We start from the raw sequence: 10,758 nt of genomic DNA on the forward strand, positions 1-10,758 counted from the left end.
AAATAGCCATAACGCGAATAGGCATAACGCAAACCAGTAAGCATCACGCAAAGACGAATAACGCAAATGGCCATTGCGCAAAAAGGACAACGCAATGAAGTATAACGCAATGAGGCATTAGACAGAACCATAACTTAAACAGGAAGAAAAAGTTCGATAGCGATTATCTCCTTTCCCTTGAGCAATCGGCTGACGTTTTTTTTTTTGGAGCTGAAGTTATTTCCGAAGTACACAGCTAATCTCCATTCTTCCAATGGCCTTTGCGTTATGCCTATTTTGCGTTATGCTTTTCTGCGTTATGCCTCTTTGCGTTATTCCTCTTTACGTTATGAGTATTTGCGTTATGCCTCTTTGCATTATTCCTTTTTGCGTTATGGCTGTTTACGTTATGGCTATTTGCGTTATGCTTTTTGCGTTATGCCTCTTTCCGTGATGGCCATTTGCAGAATCGACTTGTTGCCATTCAGCTTGGGATTGATGCATTCATGATTTGGACGATTTTATTTCAAATACTGATTATTAAATTTTGTCACAGATATACCTCCATACAGGGGACTCACAACAACAACTCAGTGGGGCGATGCAATTTTATCACTTTCCGAATCAACTGTCTATCCCAAAGCGTTAGCTAGGGAAAATTCATTTCCTAAGTTATTCACCAATAAAAGCTCGTCAGTGAATGTCTTAAATAATGACAGATCCGGACATACAACACTCTTTGAGGTCATCTAGTAAACCTTTTTGCCGTTAAGTTAAATTTGTTTTACTACCGCAAAGCGCGAAGACGATGGCACAATTCAGAGAAAGTATTTGTTTTTGTTTAGAATTTGAAATTTCACTTCAGTCAGGTAGATTTGGAATCCTTTTTCAACCGAGGAACTGTTTTTGTTGCAGAAACACTTTGTATTCTCAAGACGAACCGCAACAAGGTTATTACAACGGCTTACTATTCAACTCTCGGCGCGAGGAAAGCCGTTCAGAACCAGATCTTTCTTTTGCCACTCTGGCAAACCCAGGGTAGTGTGCCCTTTCAAGATTTTTTCACCTAAAATGAAAACCCAAGATGAATTTACCTCGGACACTTTTGCCCCAAGTAAGTCGGTTTTACCTTGGTAAAAGTCTGCAGTGTGACCACGGCTTTTGATTTGAGCTGATCCTTGATCCGGCTTTTCCAGGAAACCTGGATCATAGGTGGCAACCCATCAAAATAGTGCAAATGGTAATCGATAAAAAAATAAACAAATCGTATATAAATCTCACGCATGCGCTCAAAAACGCGAACCAAAAGTTGAAAAAAGTCTGTGCATCGTATGGCCAGTTGTAATTATGTCAAATTTAGAACCTCTAATTTGTGAGATGTTTTCTTACAAAAAAATGAGTTATTGACCACAATGGAAACTCAAGTGCAGTAGAAAAACACTTTTCTTAAACCAAATCATGGACATATTCTTCTAGAAAAATAATACCAGTAAAATTTAATATCTTCTTTCATTAAAAGCTTTACACAATAGGCCATAAACTAGCTCACCTCAATAAGGAACAGGCTTATCGCAAACTATTTCTTATAAAAATGTGGCAATTAATACTATGTTAAGTAAACTAAATATAGAGAACAAAGTAATGCTCTCTTTCACTTGAAATTAATTTGAAGAGTTAGCTAAGGTGAACTCTTCTTCGGTTCCAGGGTCTCCATTGTCGACAAAGAGGCCCTGTGAACGAGGTTCAGGTGAACTAAAAATGGCCTATCTGATAGTTTCAATAAACTCCTGTTTCTGTAAATAATTAATTAATAGTAATCAAATCATTATTTTTAAGGTATTTCTCTAAAAAAACTTATATTTCTTGAAAAATATACCCATCTTCTATATATGGGACTCAATATATAAAGACCTTTTCAAATTCCAAGGATCCTAAAAATGTGACCATGTTTCACTGGTAACATGCATACCCTCTTGTATTGAAACTAAAAAGGAGAATCACAAATAAGGACATTTGTCTTAAATGATCATATCTTTTATGTTTGTGACCTATACATTTGATTGGGTGGTGATACTGCAGGGAGAAATTAGATAATGATCACTGTTAAGGGTTAACAGACATGGATAGTCTTTACACTTGGCTGCTAAGCACAGGGAGCCCAAGCTCGGTATACGATTTATAGACTTTGTATGGGGAAATTAACTTTGAGCTAATAAATGCTACAATGTAAAATAAGCTGTAAATGTAGAAATAAACTTCACTTACCTCTACGTACAGTTGTCCTCATCTTTTCTGTGCAATCGGAGTGCAAACTGTGTCCGTTTTAGATGGGTTTGTGGCTTACGAATTTTTACGATGTTGTTAGTTATAGCTTGATGGCGATCATATTACATTCTGCACTCTCATTGGCCAAGTGTTTTAAATTGTCCAATGAAAGTGCAGAATGTAGAAAAATGAAATGTAAAAACATGTAAGCCACAAACCCGTCAAAAACGGTCACAGTTTGCACTCCGATTGCACAGAAAAGATGAGGACGACCGGCGTCTCTAAAACGAGGGTAAGGGTAAGACCAAGGGTGAGGGTAAGGGTAAGGATACGAATACAAGAAGTATCCTAAACATGCATAAAAGCTAACCTTAGGCCTAAAAACTTTTGTTTAGGCCTTACCCTCGTTTTAGAAACACCGTGAGGACAACTGTACGTACAGGCAAGTGAAGTTTATTTCTACATTCACAGCATAATTATTTTAGCATTCACAAACTCAAAGTTAATTTCCCCATACAAAGTCTATAAATCGTATACCAAGCTTGGGGTGCCTGTGTGTTAAGTAAGAGTGGCTAAGTTTTACTTAACCAAAAATTGGTGTGGAGAGGCCTAAGTAAAATCTCAAGTTATTTTACTTTGCATCTCATTAAAGTTGGAAAGTTGAAATGATTCAAGTAAGAGATAAGTGACTTGAAAACCATCCTTACAACCGACGGTTTCCTGAAATGTGCCAGGAGGTCCAAACATGTCAATCACCGCATACCATTGTGCTTAGTATTTGCATTATTTGTGTGTAATGAGTTAAGTAAGAAAAAAATTACTCAACTTGAGTTTTCCCTTTTAACGTTTACTTAAGATCTAGTGTAAAGACTACCATTGTGGGCATAGCCTATTCAATCACAGGATCAAGAAGACTTTTCTCAAAGTGTCTGCACACAAAAAAATGCAAATAAATGAAAAGTGGTCACACTTTTAGGATACTTTCTGCAATACGGACATGTTAAGTACCATGTTGAAGCAAATGATGTAGACATTATATACCAGGAAAACAGTATAGAGTAAAACAGTACCTCAAAAAAGTAACAACCTCACTTCCCACTTCCAATCAAAAACTTTAACTTTCTTTTTCTTAAGATTAAAACACCCAATGTAATTTAATATAAAAAACAACATTAATTACATCTACAACCCAACATCATGTAACTACCGGTATCTCGACGATCTAACATGTAACTATATGTTGTACTTCAAAATGAAATCAGGTTAAGATAATTCCAACCAAATTTGTTGCCCTGGTGGAATAATAATGATAATTTTATTCGTATCCATGATTTTCAATAACTAAAGGTTATAAAAGAAATTAAAAAAAAAATGAGGGTCAAACAAAGTTGAAATTATAACCCAACGGAATTTATTTTGACGCATAACACATTTACTATGCACAAAAGCTAATTTCAAACAAATTATACATCACAATAGGCCTTTTGAAGCTTGTGATCACATGGTACAAGAATACAATTGCCCACTGGGACATCTAAAACAAAAAAAAATTTAGATAAAATTGCTTTATTTTAGATGCCACAGTGCACAATTTGCGTTCCAGTATGGCGGTTTTTTTACCATGTGATCATTAACCCACAAAGGGCTGGGCCCATCACCAACTTAACAATCAACAAATGAATAATAAGTATTGTTTGCATTGTCTAATTTAAAAAAGAAACATAACAATATTTTTTACTTTGTTACATTTCCAATTTAAAATTATAGCAACTTTGTCGTTCAAATAAATTATATCCCCTTTATTTATTTTATTACATCAGAAGGGATCCATTTACTAATAAAAGGACATCCAGCACCATTTATGCATGTCATTTACCTAAAGTTCTTATCACCTCAAACTTTTTCACTAACTTATTCTCTGAAATTATTCCAAATTATATATTTTGTTGTTTCTACAACCTTTTTCCTATTCACCATGAACAACGGAAAAAGTGATCATTGTTTGATCCATGACCGAGCAATAAAGAGGAATGGGTTCAATACTGAGTGGAAGTTTTTCAAAGAACTATCCTGATACAATGCAGCTTGTGCTGTCAACTGGGTATTAAACCCATTGCTCTTCCTTTCATGGTCATTGATCAAAGTAATTATACATGTATGCATATTACAATTTTCAACTTTTTGGGAGCTTCTACTGTAAGACAGTGATTTTGAAGCGGCATTGCTAAAACAAGGGTAAGGGTAAGACCAAGGGTCAGGGTAAGGATACGAATACAGAAAGTATCCTAAAAATGCATAAAAACTAACCTTAAACTTTTGTTCAGGCCTAATTAGGCCTAAGGTTAGCTTTTATGCATGTTTAGGATACTTTTTGTATTCGTATCCTTACCCTTACCCTGACCCTTGGTCTTACCCTTACCCTAATTTTAGGAATACCAATTTTGAAGGGGACAGTTTGGCAAACAAGTACAAGTGCACAGAATCATTGAGTGAAAAGGTTCTTTTGAGGTAATAGACACTTTAATTACACCTTGATATGCCTTGGTAACTTAATTAAATGCAAATTACCATCAAATTTTTTAGGTAATAATATGTTTGGAATAAACACATTGGCCAAACAGGATATTTAACAACTAGAAAACTGTTTTGGTTCAAGCAAGGGAAAAGATATCACTTATCTCTGCCTCCGGTTCATTAAAACATGAGCCCAAGTCTTGCTTAGGAAGATATATGATTGTCTATCGCTTGGAATCCACTGGTGAATCATCAAAGCGACTTCTTGGATTTTTTCCTCTTCGCAGGTTGGCCAACAGAATCCAACTGAGATGCTGAAGGACAAAAACATTTAGAATAAAAGGAAAATCTGCATGTTTATTTCCACAAGTAAAAGAAATGAAAAAAAAAGACAAATTAATCAACAGCAAGGGGTGACAGGGGTGTCTGCTCCTTAACAAAAAATCCTGAAATTCTCTAGACCAAAAATTACACCCATGGTTCAGAATAAGTTGGCAGGAATAAAACTGTAAACAATGAATAGCATCATCCTGAAATTCTTCAGGAGTGATTATATAAATTAATTTTGTTACGTCTAAAATACGTCTAAAAATGAGCACTTAATTAACACAATTATTTCTAAATGTACAGTAGATCAAAATGTTCCTTTATATGTAAAAATGTCTGTAAATTTAACAAAGATGTTTTGATATTAAGCTAATGTTAACAAGTCAAAATGTTAAATTGATGAGAAATGTACACATAGTAAATACAACAATAATATTGATCAATGGCAGTAGGAATAAAAGTGATAAAATGTTTATTCAAACAAAGAGTTTAGCACAAATGGAATCAGTTATTTAGCTTAACGTTGAAATATTGATAATTTTCTTCACAGGTTTTTAAGAAACATTTTATCACAGTTTCTTATATTTAAATCAAAATTACACGTAACTGCACCGAATGCTGAAGAGTATGTGTAATTAATCCTTTTATTATCCATGCATGAAATGAGTACAAATATTCCACAATGTTGTGCAATTAGTTATTGTACACTTGGTTATTGTACAGTAGAGAGCCGGTTTGACTAGTATAACTACTGACGTTGCCCGGGCGTGCTAATCGCATACAAATCTCTCCCATGTTCTCGGTTGTTTACAAATCATTTGCTAAAAATTAGTGCAAAAAAATTACAGCACAACCTGTAAAAATACTCAATGATACAACACACCAGAACATCTAATGAGATACATGTATATTTAGTATTCTACAATTGCGCCATTTTACCATATTTGGTCAAGAAAACGCGCAAAATATGAGACGGTAATACACTGTCGTGTCCCAGGTTTGGCCGGTTTAGAACAGAGCAAATACAGACAGAACGGGAGTTCTTCAATGAAAGAAATTGTCTCCAACACGATGCAAAGCCTGAGAATTTAGCGTGTGATCGCTTGTCACTCATCATTTTGTGCTGTTTACATTGTTTGCACATACCCTGAAGGACAGAAGATGTACTCTTTTTTAACACTCTAACCAAATAAAATTGAAGCAAAACAACACATTTTTTCAGTGGAATATTAAAGGCAGTTTTTCTCCTCAACGGGGTCCAAACCTTCCTAGGGATGAAATACATCTTATTCCATGGTTTAACGTATAATGCTCGTGGACATTTTGCTCGTTGGGCTCGGAGAAATACCACTACTTCACAACTCGCAAAATACATTGTATTCACACATATTATGTGTTAAACCATCGAATAAGATGTATTTATCCCAATGAGGGTTTGGACCCTGTTGAAGAGAAAAATTGCCTTGCATCAGAAATTATTATTGGCTGCCTTAGGAGGAAAAGGGTTAATTAAATACTTTAAAAAGTGCAGACTCAGATAAAGTTACAATCTTTTTTATATCTCAATTGCTGCCCATAAGAATGTAAATCTTTTACTTAATTTAGTCCCTATCACTTACATAGCCTTCTTGCTCCTGAAGAACTCCCACTGCTACATGTACCTCCAATTCCATTGCTGTTGCCAACATTCACACAGGCTATGGAACTGTCATGGATAAAGCTAAGCTTTGGTGGTGATTCACCTATACTGCTTTGAAATCTTACTGGCATGGGTCCATTTATAATATTGTTGTCTTCAACACCACCACTACCATCATCAATGTGTCCCAGTTGATCCTGTTGAAAACTGGCTAAATGAATCACATTCTGGGAACTTGATTGACAAAAGACAGAGTCAGAATTCTTTATTTCACTTCCATCAACACTATGCTTGCAAACTGAAGGTAAGTTTCCTGAAGGACTCTGTATTTTGTTTTTATGATCATAGTTCTTTTTGTCAGAAGCTGAAACAATAACAGATTGTCTATCACTTGTGCTTGGTTCTTTCAAACTCTTCTCTTGCAAATTTATTTGTTGCTCAATCTGCTGTGAAAGTTTATTGTTGGGAGTTTTCTTGGAGAAGTCCATGATCTGCATCTTCTTTGAATAAGAACTCAACAATGAGTTTTCTTCAGAAATGTCTAGCTTGTGGAGTGATGGCTCCCCTGAATGTGAATTGACAGACGCTTTGCTCCCACTTAACTTTACGGCAGATTCTGAGCTTACTACGGAGCTAGTAACATCTGTTGATGTTGCAGAAGTAGTGCTAACTGAACTGGTACATAGAGCATGAAGAATTGGCAAGTTACAAGAGGGTAATGCTTGCATTCTACTACGGTACGGCAGCAAACTGAGCTGGCAGTATCTCATGGAACTAGCAAGGTCAATAAACTGAGTCTGTGCAGGGACAGCTGTTGTAGTCATTGATTCTACTTTTGTTGTAGACTTCTCTGTATTTTCAACATTTTTAATCTGAGAATTGCCTGTAGATGGAGTTTCAGACTGTTTTGCCTCTAATTTTTCTTTCTCAACAGTTTCATTCTGCAAACTTTTTTGGGGGTTGGTTTGTGCCATTGCCAGATAAGGGTAAATGAAACTGACAGGATAGACATAAGCTGCTGCAACTGATTGTGGGCCACGCTGGTTGTTGCTGCAATCTGAGCTGTATAAAGCTGAATAAATCCCATATTGGCCTTGTGCACCAACAAAATAAGTAGGAGAAACTTGCTGATTGGACCATGTTGTATGAGTGTTTGTTCCTGCTACAGAAATAGTTGATGAGACAACAGGTCTTGCTATAGTAAGATTCTGCACTATGGTCGTACTTGACGCTTCTGTTTGAACAAAGTTAGTAATTCCAGGGATACATGCTGATCTTGCAGACGTTGCCGCCCAACAGCTTGTATTTTGCACTGGAAGTGATTGTTGGCAATGCACAGACAACGAACTACTACCAGTGACAACTACAGAAGTTTTAGAATCACTCTGCAAGGTATTCTTTTCGTCCACCAATTCATGTTTAAGGGGTTTCAGATTTGATTTCTGATTGCTGCAGTTGGTGCTAGTAGCTGTGGACATAATTGTGTCACTAAAGGAAGCTGCACAACTTGTCAAGCTACTGGCATTTGAGAGAGATGAAACTTGTCTATCACTGGAAGACTTTGACTGCGGCAAAGTACATGTATCAGGAAAATCAGCCGAGGAAGAAGCACATTTTGGAAATACATTTGTACTTGACCACAACACTTTCCGTCCACCATGGTACACAGCTGTCTCCCTGGGATTCACTTTGATTCTTTTTGTCTGAGATGCAGTACTTGGCTTAGAAAGAGTTGTGTGATGGGGAAAGGATGGTGCAACTTTAGTCTCAGTTCTAGTTTCCACATTTGCAGCTTTCTCAACAGTTCTTCCACTATTCTGAAGTCCACTAGTCTTCTTATTTTCTGTGGTTGGTACCTTTGAGGCAGAATTAACTGTTGATATACATGTCGTCGGAGATGTGAGAGAATTACAGCGAATGTTCTTAACATGATCACGATAACTTGATATTTTCGATTTGACATTGTTACTTCCATCCCCTGATGGATACAGCAAGCTCTTCCCTTCCTTTGGTTTTGCATTAACAGCAGTTAGCTTCACCTTCTTGCCAGCGTGCCCAGTGGTACTTTTTCTATTTGTGTGACTTGCAGCTAATTCTTTCAGCATGTCTACAGCACTGTACTTACTTCTGTCAACAAAACAATTGTAAATCAGCAGATCGTGTTGAATGTCAAAATTCTCCTCAGAACTGGTACTGCTTGTATCTGAGATGGGACTTGCACTGTAAGCTCTTTGGCTGATAGGAGAAGATAAATTTTGAGCCGCCGACGGTAGGCTTTCGACACTAACGTTTCTTGATGTAATATTAGCGGGACAGTTTGAGAGTCTTTCATTTGTCTGTTGTGTATTTGATCCTTGACTTTTTAAACTCTTGTCCACAGTATTGTTGCTGGTGTTTTGAGTTTTGTTTTGGTATTCAGATAATTTTAACGAGCTCGATTGTCCATTTAGTGACACCCCCATCGCGAAAGAGCCGGTTGTGAAATGTGATAGCTCCCGAAATTTACAACTGTTATTCGATGGCTCATCCAATATTATGTCTGACCTACTCATTTCTCTCTCTTGCAGTGATACTTTCTTTCTGACCAAATCGTTTCTGTCTGAGACGGCTTCTACACTTAGTGCGGTTTCCAGATTGTTAGCGAATTTCGAGCTGCAGACATCCGGCATGTGGTGAATGGTCGCCACATTACGATAATTTGAGGGTTTCTTGTGAACTCTTCCCCTTCTCGCGTTTCCTCTCAGTTTCTCTGAACTTGCCTCCGTATTCTTGATTTTTTGCTTGCCTAATTTTATTCCCAGCACAATGCTCTCGCCTTCATTGATCTGCACAGCTAAAACACCGAGATCTAACAAACGGCGATCTCTGGAAACTGCCATTGTGCGAAGTTTTCTCGCAGCCTTCCTTGGAATCGGAAAAGTGACGGTCACTGGCGCATCTCTCTGGCTCCCATTCGGATTTCTCATCTCTTCGAAATAAGAGGGTTCTTTCCACTGTTCAAAGCAACTGTTTGCGTACAGTTGTTCCAAACTTTACCTACAAGCGAGGAGACTTCTGTTCCATGCACAAAAACAAGATACCAGTGAAACCCAATACCAACGCATCAAATTCCTTTGCAGGACCGCGCGCTGCGAGACACAAGCAGTGATTGGTGTCTCCTCCTGGGGATTTTGGGTCCATTGCCGAAAAAAAGACATTCAGTGGATGCCCGAAACCCAGTGCAGTGAATTGAAACAAACCAAAAATCAATCATGCATACACAATTAGTTTGTTCAGTCACCTGGATATAAACGCATTCAATAGTGGAATATGAACACACCTCTCCACACCCCCCCTCCCCCCACAAAAGGATTATACACAGAGACATCCGATCCGTCTGGGAGGGAATAGCAATAGATTTGCACTGAGATTTGTTCGATTTGCTTCCTGATAGTAGATACATACTCAAGGTTTTCGTGATATATGCATGCAAGTGGAATTTTTACTAATCTCGTGGTATTACAAAACCATAATTTCTAAATGTCCCACGGCGAAATTCATTCATACGAAAAAAAACCGGAAATACTGTTTTTTCATTATATCAGCACTTTCCGTGTTCCCTGAAAGTTTCGTAATGATATCCCTTGCTCTTTTAATGGTTGTGTTCTCCTTCTCCCGGAAACCCCTACTTGGGCCCTGTAATATGTAAAGTCTGGTTTCCATATGATCTGCAACAGTCTGCGACACAATCGGAAGTTATCTGCGTCGATCTTATCGCAGACGATCGTATAACTTTGGCGTTATATCCCCGCCAAAATTTTATGCTTGTTTCACATTTCATCGTTGGTCTTGGCGATTCGACATTTGAGTTTCACATTTCGACATTCCAGTTCACAAGTCTATTTGAGTTCACAATTCTACGTTCGAGTTTCACAATTCTACATTCGAGTCGCTTCTTTGCGACATTTTTGTCGGAAGAGCTATTGCTCGTTCACCATTCAACATGCAAGTCTTACCGTTTTATGTCTGTTTGATCATTTTATGCATGTTTTACT

General features: G+C 37.4%; 1 protein-coding gene across 1 annotated transcript; it reads right to left on the reverse strand.

The window, feature by feature from the left end:
- Nucleotides 1-4,861: 4,861 nt before the first annotated feature.
- On the reverse strand, nucleotides 4,862-9,822 carry LOC138045674 (serine-rich adhesin for platelets-like). Its single transcript, XM_068892252.1, has 2 exons — nucleotides 6,705-9,822; nucleotides 4,862-5,072 (listed from the first exon to the last, which is right to left on the reverse strand). Exons 1-2 carry the CDS (start codon nucleotides 9,688-9,690, stop codon nucleotides 5,011-5,013), a joined length of 3,048 nt encoding a protein of 1,015 aa, XP_068748353.1. The 5' UTR covers nucleotides 9,691-9,822; the 3' UTR covers nucleotides 4,862-5,010.
- Between the last annotated feature and the right edge of the window lie 936 nt (nucleotides 9,823-10,758).

This window comes from Montipora capricornis, chromosome 4, assembly GCF_036669925.1.
Source record: "Montipora capricornis isolate CH-2021 chromosome 4, ASM3666992v2, whole genome shotgun sequence".
Lineage (NCBI taxonomy): Eukaryota > Metazoa > Cnidaria > Anthozoa > Scleractinia > Acroporidae > Montipora > Montipora capricornis.

Excerpts from the sequence above, each read along its gene's own strand:
- LOC138045674 (XM_068892252.1), bottom strand. The coding sequence starts at position 9,690 with ATGAGAAATCCGAATGGGAGCCAGAGAGATGCGCCAGTGACCGTCACT. Across the intron at positions 5,073-6,704 it reads TTCAGGAGCAAGAAGGCTAT|CATCTCAGTTGGATTCTGTT; the intron begins GTAAGTGATAGG and ends TTTGTCCTTCAG.